Source organism: Ipomoea nil, unplaced genomic scaffold (genome assembly GCF_001879475.1).
Source record: "Ipomoea nil cultivar Tokyo-kokei standard unplaced genomic scaffold, Asagao_1.1 scaffold0688, whole genome shotgun sequence".
Classification (NCBI taxonomy): Eukaryota; Viridiplantae; Streptophyta; class Magnoliopsida; order Solanales; family Convolvulaceae; genus Ipomoea; species Ipomoea nil.
This window is the reverse complement of record NW_017617116.1, coordinates 5,253,868-5,275,947: the sequence shown is the minus strand read 5'-3', so window position 1 is coordinate 5,275,947 and position 22,080 is coordinate 5,253,868. Positions and strand designations below refer to the sequence as shown.

Genomic DNA, 22,080 nt, shown 5'->3' with positions numbered 1-22,080 from the left:
TCGCTTTTTTAAGAAAGTCATTTTTGCATATAATTAGCTATTTGCTAACAACTACTTTACTAATCATCTTTCAACAATTAGTTAATGTTATCAATTAGTCAAACACACTAACTCAATCAACTAACAGTTATTTACCAAACATGCCGTTGTCGTGTGAATGTGTGGTTTAACAAGAAAGCCAAGTTGATAATAATTTCCACCTAGTCCAGTAGTGCTCCGGGAATATTCTGATGTGTTATAAGTATTTTCGCATGGACCATTGACTCGTGACTTCCCAGTCGAAAACGTTACGAAGCAGCTTCTGATTTGTATGTATTTACTTTATAATATTACTTATTCCGAATTGATATTATCACTTTAATTTATTTTAAGACTTTGATTTACAAAAAATTGCATTGGTAATTGCTATTCGAATGTACATTTTGTGTGAAATTAAATAAAATATAGTATTACTAACTTGATTAAGTTGTCATAATTTTCTTGAAGAAATTTAAATTCATCACTGTGCTATATGTAGTAAACTAAACACTTAAAAATATTTTCGAATAAAATTTTTCATTTGCGTGCCCTTAAAAAAAAAAAAAAAAAAAACTTCAACAAGCGACCTAAGAATTTTGTACATGTTCTTGTATCTTATTCAAATCGCCCCATCTATCCTCCTGAGGAAGAGTTTGGTTTCAAACCCTAATTCGAACAGGAGTACGCCATGCTGATGTGCCTTGGATGATCCACATCTCAAGTTCAGGCGCTGATAAGCACATTAAACTATCCATGTGGCTGAGGCCTGAGAGTCCTCACAACCCAGACACAAAGACACAATTATCAGGGACGCACTCTACCTCTGAGTTAATGGCTCATTGTGAAAACCTCTAATCTCACTTGGGACTCGTTAATGGTCTACTATCTTTTTAAATCAATCAAAACGTGACACCTTTTAACCAGAAAGCAAAGTGAATAATAATTTCCACAAAGGTCAATAGTGCTCTGAGAATATGCTGTTCTTTACGAGTAGTATTTTTGTGTGGACCATAGACCCATGGCTTCCCAATGGGAAACGTTACGTTGCAGCTTCTGATTTGTATATATTGCTTTTTATATAAAACCCTTATTCCGATTTGGTATTATCACTTTAAATAAAAATATTATTCCAAAACTTGATCTTATCGAGTATGGATCAGAGTTGCAATTAACTATATTAATAATTTATTATAAGCTCCTTGCATGCACCTTACCAAGATGCTCAACCCCAAGATTATGTCATGGGTTTGCCGTCATCATTTCGCACTATATATGCCTTCCTACTCAATTATTGCATTATTTGATGATCTATGATTAATATCGGCATTTGATTCACGAAAGTGTGACTTTAATTAGATTATAAAATTATAAGTTTCGTCTTTAATTCCTTTGTGTGAATTAATTATTTGATTAATTTGTATGTGAAGTTACAAATTTTGAGATTCACCAAAATGTGACTTTAGATTATAAAATTTTCGAGTTTCGTCTCTAATTCTTTTGTGTGAATTAATTACTTGATTAATTTGTATGTGAAGTTACAAATTTTGAGATTCACCAAAATGTGACTTTAGATTATAAAATTTTCGAGTTTCGTCTCTAATTCTTTTGTGTGAATTAATTACTTGATTAATTTGTAAGTGATACAAAATTTGAGATTTTCAATCAACATAAAGTAATTAAAAATGACATTTTTGATAAATATTTCAACCATTTTGAGGATTAGATTTTTTTTTTTTTTTAAATTTTCTAACCACCCCATGCAATGGTTAGTAAAGTTAAAAAAATTATTGATCCTTTTAAAATTTTTTTATGATAAGAAAAATCTATTGTCAATACTTAGTTTTCAGACATGTATGGGGTAAACACTCCTCTTAATAATGTGTAAATCACACAAGAAAAATAAACTATACTAATATGATCATGTATGATAAACTCATCAAGATGGTATTAACAAAAATCGAATACGTAAAAGAATTATACTAATCATGGGCATAAAAGAAAGAATCCAATAAACACAACACTCCATTTAATTACTCTAAAACAAAAAATCCTCTATCTCATTTAATATGCTACCAATAATTGGAAGCATAGAAAAGGAAGTAATGGAATTGAAGAATCTTAGAAATCGATCCAATATTTACGTGCCACGGAAAGCAAAGCATATTCTTAGAGATTATTAATCACATATATATATATATATATTGGATAAAATGTGGATAGTATTTTTTGTAGGACCGGTGTGAATTCACCTTTAAATATGTAAAAATACACCACACAGTGTTCAGAAATGCACCACAAAATACACCACACCGCACCATACCCCAAAAAATGTACCACATCACACCACACACCAAAAAATGCACTAAACTGTACCACACCTAAGGCTGTATTTTTGAATACTTTGTGGTGTATTTATGCGTACCTAATGGTATGTGACGCACAATGGCACAGAAAGCACTATCCGAAAGAGTCTCTCTCTCTCTCTCTCTCTCTCTATATATATATATATATATATATATATATATATATATATATATATATATATATATATATATATATATATATATATATATATATATGAGAATGAATCAGCGCGCGACACGTGTCTTCGGTGCATGTAAAATGTGTTATATGTGCAAGTAGTTGGTGCACCTATCCAAGTAAAAAGTGCAGGTAAAATCACTTACAAGTGCACCTACTTTCACCTATAAGTGCATGTCATTTTGCCTTGTTAACATTCACTTATTTGAGTTCATTCTTGCAGAGGAGTTCACCGCGTAGTTAGTACCAGTGAAAATCACCCGCAAACATTCATGCACCTAGGTGCTACTTATAACTATAGGTGCACTTAGTATTGATGCTCAGTGTACATTTTACTTGCACCTATAATACATTTTACATGCACTTGTAATACATTTTGATGCTTGCACTTCGATGTTCAATTATTTACGAAAATGCCAACGTGATTTTTTTTAATCCATTAAATCTAGACACGTGTCGCGCACTAATTCGTTCGCATATTCTTTCTTCGGCACTTCATTCGCACCCGAGTGCAACTATATATATATATATATATATATATATATATATATATATATATATATAACGAATCTTGTAAGACACGGAACATTAAAAAAATATACTCCGTATATGAAATTAATAAAAGAGATTTTCATATATCAATTAATCTATACAACTTTTGCAGATTAAGAATTTCCCCAGAAATTACCTTTTTCATACTTCCCTTAGCTTCAATTCCACTCCTCTATATATATAGCTCCGGCCTTGCAGCCTTCTGATCTTCATCAGAAACTTAACAAAGTAAACCACTCAACAGTACATTTCTTGAAAATTTCTGCAGAAATGGCCCCTGCAAATTTCTACAGCAAGAAGGAGCTCGCAAAGATTGGGGTCGAGGGCTTTGCCATCCTTGATGAACATAATTATGGCAGAGGGCGAAACGGTAGAAGGCAGTTCCCTAATTACGGCGGCCATGCTACCTACATCGTAGCTTCCCGTCCACTTCCTCCGCCAGCGGCGGCGGCCGCCGCTCCCTTTGTTTCTGGTAATCGTTATTCCACCGCTAGTAGCAGTGGCGGCTACTCGCGGAGGCATCAGTACCAGAGTTACAACTATTATAATCGTTATTCACCCGCTGAATCTCACGTCGGGTGGGCTCCGGCGGCTGACATGACGGCGGAGACGGCTACGGTGGTCCGTGGTGGTTATGAAGCCGGTGACACCCAGGTCCTAATGAATAACTACAAGTACTAATGGTGTGAAAAGTTGGACTACACATCTATGTTTATATATATTATAGCTCAACGGAAATATTAGAATAAATATTGTATACTTAGTAATATATATATATATATATATATATATATATATATATATATATATATATATATGGCCATATGGGTGTGTGTATGTATGTATTATGCAATGGTTGCAGGTTTCTTGTGGTTTGGTCTCGAATATAATTGCCAGCCCAAGTTTGTAACAGTGATATAAACTTAATATTTATGAATATTTTAGTAGTTATTATTATGAGTACTTATATCAAGTTAATTTGACGAACAATTTTCTTTGTATAATTGAATTACAGCAATTTTTTTTTTTAAACAAATATATAGGATGTGTCTCAGAATCATATTGTACTTTAATTTGAACATATGCTCAATGTAAGTCATTAGTCATATAATATTCAAATAAATAAATGTACAGTTGAATTATTAATTTAAGTACCAGCCAAACCATCCAATAAACTAACACATTTGCTAATCTAAAATCTAAAATAATATAATGGTACTTTGGGATGAAACATTGTTTAATTTGCATCATTTAAACTTAAACAGGAGTACAGTAGCCTCGTTCAAGCAACAAATGATAAATGTTATAACTATCAGTATCATGTTTGGTACGATAAATGTTATAATTACCAGAGATCGAGTTTGTGGTCAATAGAAATATAATTTATTATAATATGAGAAAGTAAATTAGGTAACACTAAAAATATTAATTGTTTTGATACATTGATTTTGAGAAATTATTTTTCTGATAATTATATTAGTAGACGATGCATTATTAATTATGGATTAAGAAGAAAGGTGAGATAATGATTACCGGCCGGGCGGCCGGGCAACATGCAAGTAGTTAGTGGTCTGGGAATTTGCTTTATTATATTCCTCCGTGGCCGGCAGGCTTCCCACTCGGAAACGTACGTAAATTGCAGCTTCTCGATCGCTCATTTAATTTGTCTCACATATATATCTTTATGACTTTTAGGTTTGTTAGTTAATTCGTTTCATTTATTCCCATACTTAAAAGATGCTACAACTCTACTCAATTGGCACCTCAGACTGTAAATCATGGTAACTTAGCTGAACACAGAGGTTAGACATACAAAAAACCCCGTCAATCATTTTGAAAGGTTATTCCCACACTGCTACTGGTGAGACTCGATTTCGGATCATTGTTCCCAAATTTTACCTCTGTGACCGACTGAGCTCCCATGCCGGCATAATGTTGGTTAGTTATTGTTGTAGTTATTGGATGTTATTAATTAATCATTGAAAGAATAGAGAAGGAAGTAATGATGAAAGATTTATAAGAATCTTAGAAATTAATTAATACAATTGCATGCATTATTGTACCGAAAGCAGAACAGATTCTTAGAGACTACTGATAAATTATACATGGAAACTAACAGATTTTCATATTCGGATCTGAAACGAATCTTGATTATACTGTAAAACACGGAAGAGAATTAAAAATATATGAAATTAAAGAGATTTTCATATCCTTTCAAAAAAAGAAGAGATTTTCATATATATCAATCTGTATAACTTTTGCAGATTAAGAATTTCCATGGAATTTACTTATTTCACACTTCCCTTACCTCCCACTCCTCTGTATATATACCTCATACCTCTCAGCTAGGCTTCTTCATCAGAAACGAACTCAACATTCATTGAATATATACATTATTTCTTGAAAATTTCTGCAGAAATTAATGGCGCCTGCTAATTACTACAGCAAGAAGGAGCTTACAAAGATTGGGCTCGACGGCTTTGCTCTCATTGACGAATTTTATGGCCGGGGACGAAAGGGTAGAAAGCAGCAGCCTAATTACGGCGGCCGTGATTCCTACATGGTAACTTCTCGTCCACTTCCTCCGCCGCCGCCGGCGGCTGCGGCGGCGGCGGTCACACCCTTTGTTGCTGGTAATCACTATTCCACCGCTAATAGCAGTGGCTACTCGAGAAGACATCAGTACCAGGGTTATAATTATTATCACAATTCGCCTTCTGAATCTCACGTCGGTTGGGCTCCGGTGGTGGCCGTGACGGCGGAGACGGTGGTCCGTGGTGGCTATGAAGCGGGTGACGCCGACATCTTTATGGATAGCTACAAGTACTAATGTAATGAAAATGTAGTATATATATGTATACCAAGGAACATATATATGTACTATGGATGTATGGTGTGCTTAATGATTGGTTGCAGGTTTCTTGTGGTCTGGTCTCGAATAGGATTGCCAGCCCAGGCTTGTAACAATCATATACTACTTAATTTTGATTAATAGTTCTATCTGCAGTTATTATTGTGAATTGTGATCGAATATATATATGTAATATATCAAGCTTGAATAACGTTTCTCTTATTATTTTGAGTTGTTTGAATGAAAACTACTGTTATTTACCAGAATTGAAATCCAGACATATACTATTTATATGCAATTCAATAAGTTTGACTTCAATTCAGCGCGGGCATCTTAGCTTAATTATTGATCTTCGTTTGAGCTGGTCAGTTATGAAAATTTAAGTTAATTTGTATCCTTATAGTCTTTTACATGCACAAGGTTGAGTTTATCATATCATTCCAAAAATGTTGAAAAAAATCCTAGGTTCATTCAATTAAGGTAAGAAATTATGAGTAGACAAAAAAAAATTATTATAATTATTTTATTAACTAATTTTTACCATAAAATTGTTTCCAGTTAGTTTCTTTAGTACTATTAACTCTATTATAGCCGAGCTTGATCCTATGACTCTATTATAGCGGGGCTGGATCCGATGATGGCAATTTATAACGTGGACTCTGGTTCAATACACAAAATTTGATGACATAATACACATAAACACGATATAATTAACATGAATTCTGTGTATTATGTTAAATTTTTATGTGTCCTCAACTATATATACACATAATTCATGTTTATAACGCACATAATTCATGTTTATGTGTATATGCATTATGAATATGAATTTTGTGTATTGGATCAAAGTCCATAGTGCATTGTGAACTCTGGTCCACTATATAACGATTGATCCTGTGACCTTTCAAAAAGAGAGAGAAGTCAATTTAGCACAAGTTACTCGGCATAAATTTGGCCGGAAAATTTAATTGGTAATAAAGTAACAAACAACTTTGTGTTGATGAAAGATTGAAGTGAACCAAATAAGTTGGCATCGATCATTGATCAACCAGGCAAAAGATGTATGGAGTGATACGTTTTAATTTGCAAATAACAGGGAAGCTTCAATTCATTTGTGATAATTATATTAAAGGTGAGATGATGATAATTACCCGCCGGCCAGCATGGAATTTGCTTTATTTTATATTCCTTCCGTCCTCCGTGGACCGTTGACGGCTTGACTTGACCTGCGCTGGCCGGCGGGCATCCTACTCGGAAACTACATACTATACGCATATATTCTTCTGTAAAATGTTTCCGTTATGATCAATCGGAAAGGAATCATTTCAAACACCCACACATCAGAAGATTAGAAATATATGAAATAAATAAAAGAGATTTTAAGAATTTTCACTGAATTTACCTATTTCACACTTCTAGCTCGCTCTTAGCTTCCACTACTATACCACTCCCCTATATATACACCTCATTCCTCAGACCCTTCTTCATCACCAACAAACAACTCCATATTCATTATATATACACATTTCTTGAAGTATTAAATCTTCCCCAAAAAAATTCTGCAGATCAGAAATGGCGGCTTACTACACCAAGAAGGAGCTTACAAACATTGGGCTCGACGGCTTTGCTCTCATTGATGAATTTTATGGCAGAGCTGGAGGACGAAAGGGCGGTAGAAAGCAGCTGCCGCCTAATTACGGCGGCGCCCATGCTCGTTCACTTCCTCCGCCGTCGCCGGCGGCCGCCGCCACTCCTGTTGTTGCTCGTAATAATCATTATTCCACTGCTAGTAGCGGTGGCTACTCGCGAAGGGTTCAGTACCAGGGTTATAATTACCGTTATTCGCCCTCTGAATCTCACGTCGGTTGGGCTCCGGTGGTTGCCGTGACGGCGGAGACGACTACGGTGATCCGCGGTGGTTATGAAGCGAGTGACGCCGAGATCATTATGGATAAATACAAGTACTAACGTAAATCTTCTAGGTTCATTCTCACCGGAATAACTACTGTATACTTATATATGTACTATGTATGTAGCGGTGCATGCATGTATGCAGGTCTCTTGTGGTCTGGTGTCCTATATTATTGCCAGCCCAGGCTTGTAACAATCCTATGCTTTTCTGGATAAATTATTATTATAAATATATAAATTAAAGTTTGAAGAACCACCATTCTCCTTATGTTTTGAGTTATTATATATTATTGTTAGATGTTGGACTCACCTCTTTGAACCACTAATCGCCAGCCTCAACTACTACCCAACATGCTTTCAATACAATGAAGACATGCTTTGATACCATCACTAAGCCAAAAGTTATAGTGAATAATGAAGGCCCAATTTTTATTTATTTATTTATTTATTTTTATACTTGGATAGTAGTAAGTATCACGTTTCGATGACAGGATGTTGGCTCGACTTTTCGAGCTGCCACCCAACTGTTGCTTCAAATTGTTATCATATAAGATCATATTTTTTTTTACAATATGCATTGAATATTCATTTTTAATTTATACATATCCAAATTTTAATACAAATTGATACAATTTTATAGTCAATCAAAGCATGTTGAGATCGGGGCAACCCAGCCAAATTGTTCAGACAGTTAATGTGCTAATTATATGTTATAATTTTGATTGCCAGCGAGTTAGTTAGGATCACAAAATAAGTTTTACCCAGAGCATACATTTTTGTAGTAGTTGTAAATTTTCTTGTAAATAAAATATACGTAGAAGGCCAAGCACCTTGTGCTCAGATGACATATAGTGACCCTCTCATATGGTAGGTCATGAGATCGAGTCTCAAGTAGAGGTTGAGAAAATATGTATGAACAAACATTACAATAGCTTTCAAAAAAAAAAAAAAAAAAAAAAAAAAAAAAACACAAAAAAGAAAACACGAAGAAATAAAAAAACCACAATTTTGTCTTCTGATCAACTTGCTAAGCAACCGTCCAAACGGACATTTAGCATCTATAAATGTTGTTTTATGTTATCCGATCCCATATAATAAGAAGCTTTAGAATATGAACATATATGACAGCATCTTCTCTCCGATCTTAGGTTCCCTAATATGTAGTATTAATTAGGATAAAATCATTCCGTTATTAAAGTATGGATAAGTACTTAGGATCACAGTCATACGTGGATTATGTGACTCATATTCATTTATACATAACAACTACGATCTATTTAGGGTGATACCATACAGAGACCCAACTTTTCTCGCCTCGGCAAAACGTTAGATCGGGGACTAGGTTGGACAAATGGACATGTGGGCTAATGAGGGAATAACAACATAATTTTTTCTTTTAAAAAATTAATATTAAAATAAAGTGGTTCACTTTTAATATAATTATATTAATGGCACTTCGATCTTCATTTAATTATTAATTATTCTCCGTTAATTAATTTAAGAATTATACCTTACACTTTATGGTTTAAAAACTTAAAAACTTAAAAACAAAGGTGAGATGATAATAATTAATGGGTTCAATTTGCATTTTGCAGCAGCATGGAAGTAGTGGTGTGGGAATGTAGGTAGGTATGGTAATACATATACCATCTTTTCTCTAACTATTCGGAAACTTACCATCTTTTCTCTCTTATATCTTGTCCATAAAAAATAAAATTTATTAATCCCTACTACTCGTATCTCAGTTGAATAAGATAATGAATGAATAAATTATGTACGATAACTCAATCTGCTCATTTGATAATCCAAATGGATAGCTTAAGTGAAAAAATAAGCTTCTTTGTGGAGACGATTTTAGGAATAACCAAGGTTTGATTCTCACAAGTAATAATTTTCCTTGGGTCAGCTCACATGCCTCCCGAAATAAATGAGAATTAATCGGGTGTGGACTCGGACCTCTCCTATCTTTATGACTTTTAGGATTGTTAGTTCCTAGCTTGATTCCAAGACTTATGTTTTAATGCTGCAGATATGTATGTGTTACTTAAGATGGTGCACCTCAGGATTACATCAATGGATTTGTCGTCATCATTCTGACACCTGCCTTAAGATGCTCTCTCGTTGCAATTCAAGTTCAGATTATTTGTTATTATTATTAACTAGGATGACGATAGATTTTCGAGTATATATATAAAATGTTACATTTCGATCTAGTGATATAAAAAAAAAAAATGTTTTGCATAGTTTATGCCAACTATCACACAGTGTGATGGCATCCGGTTATCCATTCAAGTGGATGGTCAAAGGTTTGAACGCTTCTTTATGCTGAAAATGTTTGAGAAAGTATAGGACATAATACTACCTTGTAAAGAATCATAAGTATTTCAAAAAAAAATCAAAAATTTAAAATGATTTTAAAGGAGTAAAATTTAAACACTCCTTTAATTAAGGAGATAGTACTGATTCTAAGGCAAGCTAAGGTTGTTTAATTTCCACAGCCGCAATAATGGAAGAATATTAGAAATATATAGTGAAGAGGTAGGCTTCAGATGTGGATGGTAAACACATTCACCATTTTTTTAATTTTTTTTTTGTGCAAATGATTTGGAAAGTAAATTACATTAGGAAGAATCTGTTTGATAAATTTAAATAAAACAATATTGACAAAAAACTAAATTTGTGATATTCAAATACAAGATTTATGATTCACCTCTTTTGAACATTACCATGAGTACTTTAGTTTCTATTTCTGAAGTAGTTAAAAAAAAAATCATATTCCCACCCAACCACTTTAAAGATCTAAAAAAATACCCATTAGATCTCTTCCTAAGCTTAATTAATAACGGATTTATGGGATTCAAATATATATATATATATATATATATATATATATATATATATATAAAATCTTATACTGCTAATCTATAGTCTTAACAATTGAGAGGGTAGAAAAGAAATAATGATAGATGGATGGAAGAATCGTATAAATGCATGCAAATTAATTAATTAGCAAGGTAGGAAAGCAGCGCATGCAGAATCTTGAGTAGGGATGGCAACGGGGTGGGGCAGGGACGGGAAGTATACTCCCCGTCCCTATCCACGCGACCCCAACCCCGTTCCCGGTAGGGAATTGAAAAAAATTTTCTAACCCCATGAGAAATTTAGTGGGAACGAGGAATCCCCTTCACCGTTCAACCCATAATCAATGTGTGAAAGTAATACAATTTTAAAAAATAAAAAACAAAAAAAGTGAAATTCATAGTCAATATATTCTAATAATCTAATTAATCCAATATATACATATTCAATATTCACAGTGCATGCAATGTAATAAATATTCAATATATTCCAAATTTCAATTCATCCAATATATACACAGTGTTTGAATAGTTGAATAGTACTTATTGTGTTTTAAATTTTAATTTTAAAATATAATAAACTAATTAACTAAATAACTAATAATCTAATTCCTAATATAATATATAATATATATTTTTTAATTTTCAGGGACAAGGCGGGGCGGGGCGTCCCCGACGGGGAATTTAAAAAATTTTCTGTCTCCGTTCCTGGATTTTCGAAATTTTTCCCCATTTCCATCCCCACATCCCTACGGGGATGGGACACATTGTCATCCCTAATCTTGAAAGTATTATAGTGGTCTGAAAATTTTTATTGACTAACTACTTCTGTTGTGATCCGATCCATTTGAACAGAATCATATCATTCAAAACACGGAAGATTATTATAAATAAATATAATAATGTAACTACTTTTTGCAGATTAATTAACATATTTTCACTGAATTTATTACCTACGGAGTATTTCATTTCACACTTCCCTTTAGCTTCATTTCCACTACTCCTCTGATCTGATCTATATATAGGCCTCATGACTCACACCCTTCTTCATCACAAACAACACAACAACTCAGATCTCATCATATACATATATATCCTTCACATTAACACCAACATTTCTTGATAATATTAAACTTTCCCCAAAAAATTCTGCAGAAATATATAATGGCTTACTACACCAAAAAGGAGCTTAAAAACATTGGGCTCGAGGGCTTTGCTATCGTTGATGAATTCTATGGTGGCCGAAAGCGCGGCAGAAAGCAGCAGCAGCTGCCCAATTGCGGCGCCCATGCTCATCGTCCACTTCCTCCGCCACCGCCACCGCCGGCGGCGGCGGCGGCGGCGGTGGCCACTCCCTTTGTTTCTGGTAATTATCATTCCACAGATAGTAGCAGTGGCTACTCGCGAAGGGTTCAGTACCAGGGTTATAATTATCGTTATTCACCTTCTGAATCTCACGTCGGTTGGGCTCCGGTGGCTGCTGCCGTGACGGCGGAGACCACTACGGTGGTGGTCCGCCGTGGTTATGAAGCGGGTGACGCCGACATCCTTATGGATAAGTACAAGTACTAAATAACGTAAATCTTCTATGTTCACGTGAGAATAAATACTATATACTTAATACAATATAATATGCATGTATGGGTACTTAATGATTGGGTACGTTCAAGTTTCTTGTGGCCTGGTTTCTATTAGAATTGCCAGCCCAGCCTTGTAACAATCATTTACCACTTAATGTTTATTAATGTAGTAATTTTGCTTACTAAAGTCGATTTCTCCCTGAACACACTTTCTAGTAATCAACTTTGTTAAGTTCGAAATTATGGAATTTTCGACCACCTGAAAGTGATCTTATATCAAGCTGAAAGTAAAAAGTGGCTGGAAATAGCAAGAAAGGTTTTTCCAGATACTAAAAGTGGTCAGAACAAAGTTTCCGACTTGATTTAAGATAATTTTCAGGTGGTCGGAGATTGCATAATTTCCAACAGTGGTTGCCCCCTAAACACTACTGGAAATTCTGAAATTTCTGACCACCTGAAAGTAATCATAAATCAAGTTGAAAGTCTTGTTCCGACCACTTTTGGTATCTGGAAAAACCTTTGTTGCTATTTCCGACCACTTTTTGGTATCAACTTAATTTAAAATCATTTTCAGGTGGTCGGAAATTTTAAAATTTCCAGTAGTGAAAGTCCTTATTTTACACAATTTTATTGTCATCAAAATTTAAAAACATTGGGGCCGGGGCAACATAACCAAGCTAGTCAAGTTGTTCACTTGGTAATCACAATATTACAATTTCGACCCAGTAAAACTGACTTATTAACTTTCTTAATTTGAGCCGATCAATTTTTACTAGGGGTTTTCAAGTGCATACCCCTCAGGATACATGTCCAAAATTCATAACTATCCAACTCCGTCTAATTTTTAATAATGGTAATTCTTCATTTATTTGTTAATTATATTATAAAGGAAAAAAGAAAAGGAACGTAGTAAAATGACAATGATGGATTATTTCCAGTATGTAATTAAGTAGTGCTCTTGGAATGTACTGCTTTATTATATTCGTTCCTCCGTGGACCCTTGACCCGCAGTGGACCCTACTGGTTGGAAATGTTCGTACGTTGCAGCTTCTCAGTCATTTGTCTCTCACATCTTTATTCTGGTAGGTTTGGACGACTTGTCACTATTAAGATTATTGTTAGTTTGATTATATTCCAATTCCAAGATGTTTGGTCCCGATGATAAGTAAAAATTTATAACGGATTGAATAAGCTTTTTAATAAAATTTTGCTTTATTAAATATTTAATATAGAATACAAATTGATGAGTTTTTTACAAAGTTATGTTTGATCATCATTAACTCATGAGTAATATAATGTCTTTCAAAATTCCAGATATTCTGCAATTTCAAATCTATTGCAACTTTAGGTCTTTCGTAATTTGTTCTAGAATTTAACGTTATACCTTCTAGTAGCTTTATCAATGTTTAATAATTCGGGATTTGAAAGTAAAAATAAACAAATACATAAAAGGGGAAAAATTAATCATGCAAAAAGTTCACATAAAAAAGTGGCAAAATTTGAGTGCCTAATTTTTGTAGGGATGGAAAACATTTTTTTTTCAAAAAATATGTCATTTAATTTTTATTCATTTTTTTTTAGGGGAAAAATTACATTTTACTTAAAAAATATTTCTGAACAACACTTATTCAAAATTTAAAAAGAAAACTAATCCATGTATGTACAAACATTGGTTGCTAGTTCAATACTAGTAGTACTTGAAAGGGTAGAAAAAGAAGTAACAATAATGGAGTAGAAGAATCTTTAGTCTTCTTAGAAATCCAATTACCCCAAAGCACAAAGATTCTTAGGGACACTATATATATGTAAAAGAGTCAATACACATAATGTTCCCCAACCATTTCATAATTTCTAAATTAATTCTTAACTATTAATTTATTCAAAAACCATCTTTTAATTATATAAAATTTTACTTATTTTAGTTCTTGATATTTACACTAAGATTATATTAAATTGAGTAATTTTTGAGTAGATAAGGACTCATTTAGGGTGAATTGATAGTTCGAGAATTATGATTGTCAGCAGAGTCAAACACTTACCATTACATCTAAAAACTATATCAAATAGTGAAGGCCTAACTTCATTTCCTTATACTAACATAGCTAAGTCAGCCTTACATTGCAATAACGTAACAGGATGGTGGATTTGCCCTTTCAAAACGTTATCCAAAAATTATCCATATGAAAAGAATCATTTAACATACCCAACATCATTTTCATATATGAATCTATAACTTTTGCATGCAGATTAACAACTTCCATTCAATTTACATATTCCATTACACTTCCCTTAGCGTCCACTACATACTCCATCCCCTGGCCTATATATACACCCCATGCCTCATAGCCTTCTTCATCACCATCTAAAAAACAACTCAACATTCATTCATCATATATATATATATATATATATATATATATATATATATATATATATATATATATATATATATATACATTCAAAATTTCTGCAGAAATGGCTTATTACTACAGCAAGAAGGAGCTTACGAACATGGGGGTCGAGGGCTTTGCTCTCATCGATGAATTTTACGGCGGCGGAGGACGAAGGGGCAAAAAGCAGCTGCCGCCGCAGCCTAATTACGGCGCCCATGCTACATTCATGGTAACTTCTCGTCAACTTCCGCCGCCGCCGCCGCCGGCGGCGGCCCCCACTCCCGTTGTTGCTATCAATCACTATTGCACTGCTAGTAGCAGTGGCAACTCCCGGAGCTGGCGTCAACACGGCGGCTATAATAATTATCATCGTTATTCTCCTGCGGAATCCCGCGTCTGTTGGACTCCGGTGGTTGCCGTGACGACGGAGACCACTACGACGGTGGTCCACGGTGGTTATGACGCCCAGATGCTCATGGATGACTTCAAATACTAAATAATTTAACGTTAATGTTGTATGTTCCCAAGGGAACAAATATGTGTACTTGTAACAATCTTATCTATTTATACTTAACTGTATGTATGTGCTTTATATTTCTGTATAATTATTATGAATCAATAAAAAAGTTCCCTATGTTTTATTGTCAAATTGAATAGTTATCGCTACACTGTTTATTTTATGGAATAGGTCAGAAATGGAATACCTGATATCCAAATTTTAACATAAATTGATAAAATTTTGGAGCGTATTGAAATACGTTGGACTGTTCAAAATTCAAACAATTCAATTTTGTCTTAAACTCATAAAATTCTGTACTCTACTCTAAAATGATGTTAATAAAATATATACTACTCCCAATTAATTATTAGGTAACCTAGCTAAGAATTGAAGCTTTAGAACATGGCATATTATTCAATAGTCTTAGCTTCCCTAATACGTAGTTTTAATTTGGATAAAATTTTGTCCCCACCAAATTAGTTGGACAATTAGTTTGTAATCAAAAAGTTCTAAGATGATTCCTAATGAAAAAGTACTTTCGAATAACAGTTGCAGACTTTGTGCACTCAATTTGAAAGTCTTTTTAGAATTTATTATTTATATATATATATATATATATATATATATATATATATATATATATATATTAGTTTGGTTTAGTCTATTCTTGAGAAATGCACTCTAATAGAATTTAAAATTGGAATTATTTATAAAAATGTCATCTCATTTTTTCTTCTAAATTCAAATTCATTATTATATTATTTTTCCGAATGGATGACTATGTTTAGTTCATAATTCTCTCATGAGCGGTGGTTCTCACTTCAACGTCGTATACCCTATATAAACATATAACAGATAATAAATGTATTGTTAGTTTAATCATCAAATTGAGTAGGTAGAACGTTCTGCATTTAAACCAGTCATAAGTTGCAATGTTGAATATTGTAGTGATAAATTTTGCAGATCAGACAATGGAATCTTGGCTTTAATTCAGTTATTTTCCTCAGTTGTGACCATTATTTGCAGATTCTTATTGCTTAGCTTTATGCTTAAAGACGAAAGCCAGTAGAGATGACAATGATTTAAGGCTACCATCTATGGTCTGCAGGCTAGGGAATATGCTTTATTCCATCCTCCGATCCGTCGACGACCCTTGACCTAATCGAAGTCTTCCCTTCCTCGTCGGAAACCTTCTTTGTCTCTCGTATCTTTAATTAATTATTCCGGCATATATGGACTTATGACTTCTAAAGTTGTTTCATTCAATTGATTCGAAGCCCTAGGTGGTAATTAATAACATGTTTTTTTTTTTTTTTTGGGGGAATGTGGTTGAGTACGTGAAAGGGATTCATTCATCTAGCTTAATCAAACGTCAAGGGATCAATCATTGGCTTTGGGTATAGAGCAGTATGTGTTAAATTAAAACAACTAATATAAGGATTGCATCGTAACTATGACTTCCAGACATGTAAGAACCTTGCGGTGTGATATATATATAAATAAACTCACTCCTCACAATAACATAGTGAAATCTCTTTGACTAGCCACTGATCTAAATTCTCATAATTCTTTCCTTTCGAGTTCGTACATACAAATCTAGTTTTGTTCTTGAAATAATGTATAATTAAGTAATGTTCCTTCTGTTTGTCAAAGCATATAATTACCTAAACAAATTTGGTTCCTTATTTTGGTACCCCGGCCTAATATAAGTCCAAAACACCAACACCATAGTAACCTATTTCCATAAGCAAAATATATATATTCTTGAGGAACACAAAAGTAATGTTTTTGAAGATGGAATCGAATTATAAGTTGACGTCGTCGTCAACCTGCCACAACATGCATGCACTTATAAATTTTGCAGGTAATAATGGAAGCTTCGCTTCGGTTATTTTCCCTATTTTCAGATGCTTTATGCTTTAAGAAGAAAGCAGAGATGGCAAGTTGTGCTTTAATTATATTCCTCTTCTGACCCCTTCCTCGATACCAAATGTGAAATCTGTCTTCTAATTCGTAAATCAGCTTAGGTTGTTCATAATTTACTGTCTGAAACCAATAACGTCAGTAAATAAATAGATCTTATATTAAGTTAAACTTAAAATTTATAATTATCTAACTAACTGTCTGATAAATTCGATCTTCGCATAGCAGCAACTTCTGTGTCATTTGGCTCTAATATCTTTATTATATTCTGGTTTGGACTTATGACTTCTATATTAAAACTGTTTCAATTCATTGATTCCAAGACTTTTTAATGAACAATTTGGTGCAGATGAGATGTGTCTTGCTTAAGATGCTGCATGCACCACCTCAAGATTACATCACTGTGTTTATCGTCACCATTTGGGATTGATTGTGATCTTTAATTTAACTGTTAGCAGTAGTCACAACGCATTATGTTATAATAATTTAAACATATATTTTCTAATATAATTGTACATATTGGAATAAGTAGAGTGGGGCAGTAAATTTGATAACTACAAATTAAAGTTTAAGTATGACTCATTGTGAGAGTTGTTTATTTTTCTAAAAGGTTGAACCCCAACACTAAGGGCCCCCACACCCCGACCCAACCGAGCATTTGGGAGGAGCGAGTTGTTTATTAGTCTTTTTAGTTTAAGCCAGTCAGCTTGTGTAGCAAGTGCGCACCCTGGGACATGCTCTTATATCAATTATTAAGATAAAACGCTTATCACTGACAAACCTTAGTTAAAGCGCGTGTAACTATATGTCTTTATAATTACATAACATCCCGTGTCATGCGACATTTTAGTGATAAGATGCTGGAGTCAAGACTCAGCTCACTTGTAACATAATTTGTCATTATAAATTAATTTGTAAAATCCTATATCATATCGATGAGTGTAATTAGGTGAAGATTGTTGGTACCCTGCACACCAATAATGGAAGAATATTAGAAATGAAATGAAAATAAAAGGAAAATGCATGCTGCCGAAAGCACTGCACAACATACTGGGTAGACTTCCGATGTTGTCAACAAATCGGATTCACTATAGCTGGCTTCTTTGATTCCTGTTTCATTCGAATATGATGATAATGTGGGTTCAATGTATCCACCCCACTATTACTATATGCCCTAAACACACTACTTCCCAACTCTTTTTTCTTTTCTTCCTCCAACTATTATGTCTCATAATATAAGGTAAAGTGATTAGAAAATGATAATTTGTGTTTAAAAATGGTTGTTTCAGTAATTTTTGGCATTTAGAAAAACATTGATTCATACCAAGCGGCTTGTGGTCCACTGGTATCCGGTTGCTCCCTTATGTGTGAGGTTTAGGATCCGAGCTTAATAATATTGAAAAACTAATAAGGTTGATGAAAAATTCAGACAATTAATTTTTGACCACCTAAAAAGTGATATGACGATATCTTTTTCTATTCATTATAAGTTTTTGATGGAATTGGTCACACAGAGTCTTTCTAGATAGTGCTATTTACCTATGTGGTATTAAGTTTATTCAATATATACACACTCTTAAATAGTGGCTGTCAGATTTTTCACATCATCCAAAAAATAATAATAACATTATTCCTGGCATCTCCAACGTTCGATATACCTAATCCTTATCTGATCCAACTGAAAGAATTGAAGTAATCAAGAATATAATTCTTCAATAATTGGCCAATTTCACATTTGCCCTCCACCCTGAAATTAACCTCGTATAGTCCATTATATAAACACGTAATGCCGCTTAGGTTTTTTCATCAGAAACACACCAACTAACACAATCATTTCAAGAAAAAAAAAATAATAAAAATCTGCCCATTTTCCGAAGAAATAATGGCCGCTAATCGTTATTACAGCAAGAGGGAGCTTACAGAGATTGGAATGGAGGGCTTTGCTCTCATTGATGAATTCTACGGCGGTGGACGAAAGCGTAAAACCCTACCCAAACGCAATTATGTTTATTCTTCATACAAGGTAACTTATGTTCCATACCGTCCGCCGCCGCCGTCGGCGGCGCCGGCCACTTCCGTCATTGCTGTTAATCCTTTTACAGCCGGCAGCGGCGGCGGTGTTTCGGGAAAGGCTCAAAACTGTTGCAGTTACCGTTACCCACCGCCTCAATCTCTCGTCTGTTATGCTCCGGCGGTTGCCGCCACGCCGGAAACCGTTAGGGTGATCCGTGGTTACGATGAGAAAGGCAAAATTTCCGGCGGTGCGATATGATCCTTATGGATATATATACACAGTAATAAATTCTTAAATACTTGTATAATAATAATAATAATAATTATTATTATCGTACTATATATGTATTAAACAGTATATTTAGTAACATATGCACCATATAATGTAGCCATGCATGCAGGTTTATCGTGGCCTGGCTTGTAACAATGTTTATAGTTAATTACTAATATAAACTCGGACAATGTTATTTGTCACAGGAGTTGAACAGTATAGATATTAAAAAAAAAAAAAAAATCTATCTTGAGAACTTTTATGAATTGAAGAATTTTAGCTTATATATGGTTGTTATTCGTGATTTAATTTTTTTAATTTTTTTTTTTGAGTATTATTAACTTTATTATAAAAGCCTAAAAAGTCAATTTTTCTCTAGAGTTCAAACCTGTAATATATACATTGAACAATCTTTTATGGTGCATGCATATAATAGAGAAGATGCAAATTATATTAAAGGTGGGATACGCAGCCTAACCTAGCTAGTAGCTACCACCGTACCAGAAAATAGGAATAATTCGAACTAACTGTTTATTTTAAGGAAGAAACATGTCTAAAGTCTAAACTAATAGCACATATATCTAGAATTTAAAATTTGTCGCCATACGAGGAAAAAAAAAAACAAAATAAAATTATGGTATATGTCTCATATATTATCCGGATGTGAGAGATGTTGGAACGAAGCGAATGAAGCAGTGTTTTAAGGATTCACATATGATCTAACTAGGTTCGCCTGCAATACAATGTACTATAGGGTAGGATACCCTTGTAACCTTAAACATATGAACTGCTTTGCTCCTATAAACGTAGATACTTACACAATCAAACTATGTAAATCTTGTTTTGGTATTTTGTTTTTGTACTGTACTCAATGTTGAAAAAATCGCTAGGCTACTTACACAATCAAACTATGTAAATCTTATGTTGGTATTTTGTTTTTTATTGTATTCAATGTTGAAAAAATCGCTAGGCGCCTAGAACGCCTAGGCGTCGTTTTTTTTGCAACATTGACTGTACTATTTAATTTTTTTGTTGTATAGGTAACAGTGAGTTTTCAATGTCAAATATAAAGACTAATCTCTTTACTATTTAATTTTGATATAGATAATATTTGGTAAATAAAATGGATTACAATGATGACTAGTTGGAATCACAAATATAATTTAATTAGAATATTATATTAATTACATTTGAATATAATTTTGACTAATTGTGTAAGGGATATATGCCCATGGTATATACATAGATATATGTAAAATTCATTGTTTTCTATCCATAAAAATACTTTAACTATTCAGTCTTTTTAATTTAATTCACCATTTTAACTTAATAAAATCAATAAGAGATCCTAGGGGTGAAAAATGTTAGAGAATAATCATGCATGTTCCCATTAAAAATAATTCAAATTACTCATATCAATCCTTGCCCTAGCTATTTATTTTCCCCACCACCATAATCATCAAGTCTCAAGTCTAAAATAATCAATTTGATAACCACAAACTTTATTGATCTTCTTCATTTAAATCAATCAACTATGAATAACTTAGACTGATTTATATCATCTTAATCCTAGCTTTATCCACTAACCAAGGATCTTGTGGTCTAATGACACCAAGCTCCTCCTTCTTCATAGGAGAGGTTGTGAGTTCGAATTTTAGTGGAGGCCATATTAGCTCGAAAATAGTTATGAACAGATACTAAATTGTAATAGAGTCAATAGCATGAAAAGATCCTTTATCCACTAAAATAACAAGAGTCTCCTGGTCTCGGTCAAGGTTTTAAAAAATTTATGGCATTCAATTCCACAAGAATCTTAGAATTAAACCCAATTGACGCCGAAAGCACAACGCGCCACCGTCAACACCTTCACCATAGCATCTTCCATGGCCGGAGCATCTCCGATCCTTCGTCGAAAGTGCAGCAACCTTATCTCATCTCACCCGTCTGAAACCAACTAATTAACTAACAATTTCAATTTCACATTAATTTGTTTTTGAGTCTGAACAGTCCAGTATATAAACACACTGCCTCATAATCTTCTTCTTCATCAATCACCACAAACAACTCCTCATCTCCTTCATAGCCCCACTGCACATATTTCTTGGGTTAAAAAAAAAATGGCACCTGCGAACTATTACAGCCAGAAGGAGCTTGCGAAGATCGGGATCGATGGCTTCGCTGAAGGTACTAGAAAGCAGCAGCGGCCTAACTACGCCGCCGCCTACAGGGAAACTTCTCGTCCAACACCTCCGCCGCCGCCGTCACCACCCACAATCGGTGTTAGGTTTCCGGCGGCTAGTAGCGGTGGCAACACGCGGAATATTCAGCAGATTTGCAGGTATCCTTATTCGCCGGCGGAATCTCTGGTTTGCTGGACTCCGGTGGTTTCTGCGACCACAGAAACGACTACGGTGATCCGAGGTTATGAAGCTGCCGGTAAATTACAAGGTGGCGGCGCAACCCTTATGGATGAATAGCTAGTATACTTAGATACATATACGTATTACGTGCCAATACATGCATGCATGCATGCTACTTAGTGATCGTATATATATACTTATGTTTTGTATTGATCAAGTTGTTACCATTACGTCAAATTCAAACTCGTGACATGTTTTAATATCCATAATTTTTTTTTAATCATGATATCCATAATTAAATTAGACACTT

The 22,080-nt window shown here is 34.0% G+C and overlaps 2 protein-coding genes across 5 annotated transcripts; both read left to right on the top strand.

Moving 5' to 3' along the window:
• Positions 1–7,470: 7,470 nt before the first annotated feature.
• LOC109176261 lies at positions 7,471–19,515 on the top strand. 2 transcript variants are annotated; one of them, XM_019325720.1, is made up of 3 exons: positions 7,471–7,646; positions 11,990–12,347; positions 19,496–19,515. In XM_019325720.1, the coding sequence occupies exons 1-2, from the start codon at positions 7,535–7,537 to the stop codon at positions 12,301–12,303; spliced, it is 426 nt and encodes a 141-aa protein (XP_019181265.1). In that variant the 5' UTR covers positions 7,471–7,534; the 3' UTR covers positions 12,304–12,347; positions 19,496–19,515. The 2 variants fall into 2 exon arrangements, with proteins under 2 accessions (XP_019181265.1, XP_019181264.1); XM_019325719.1 differs by lacking the exon at positions 19,496–19,515 and having other exon boundaries at positions 11,990–12,493.
• On the top strand, positions 14,631–15,353 carry LOC109176262. Of its 3 annotated transcripts, none has more exons than XM_019325721.1 (2): positions 14,631–14,696; positions 14,755–15,353. In XM_019325721.1, the coding sequence occupies exon 2, from the start codon at positions 14,787–14,789 to the stop codon at positions 15,198–15,200; it is 414 nt and encodes a 137-aa protein (XP_019181266.1). In that variant the 5' UTR covers positions 14,631–14,696; positions 14,755–14,786; the 3' UTR covers positions 15,201–15,353. The 3 variants fall into 3 exon arrangements, with proteins under 3 accessions (XP_019181266.1, XP_019181268.1, XP_019181267.1); XM_019325723.1 differs by having other exon boundaries at positions 14,675–14,696; positions 14,745–15,353; XM_019325722.1 differs by having other exon boundaries at positions 14,681–14,696; positions 14,751–15,353.
• Positions 19,516–22,080: the final 2,565 nt, after the last annotated feature.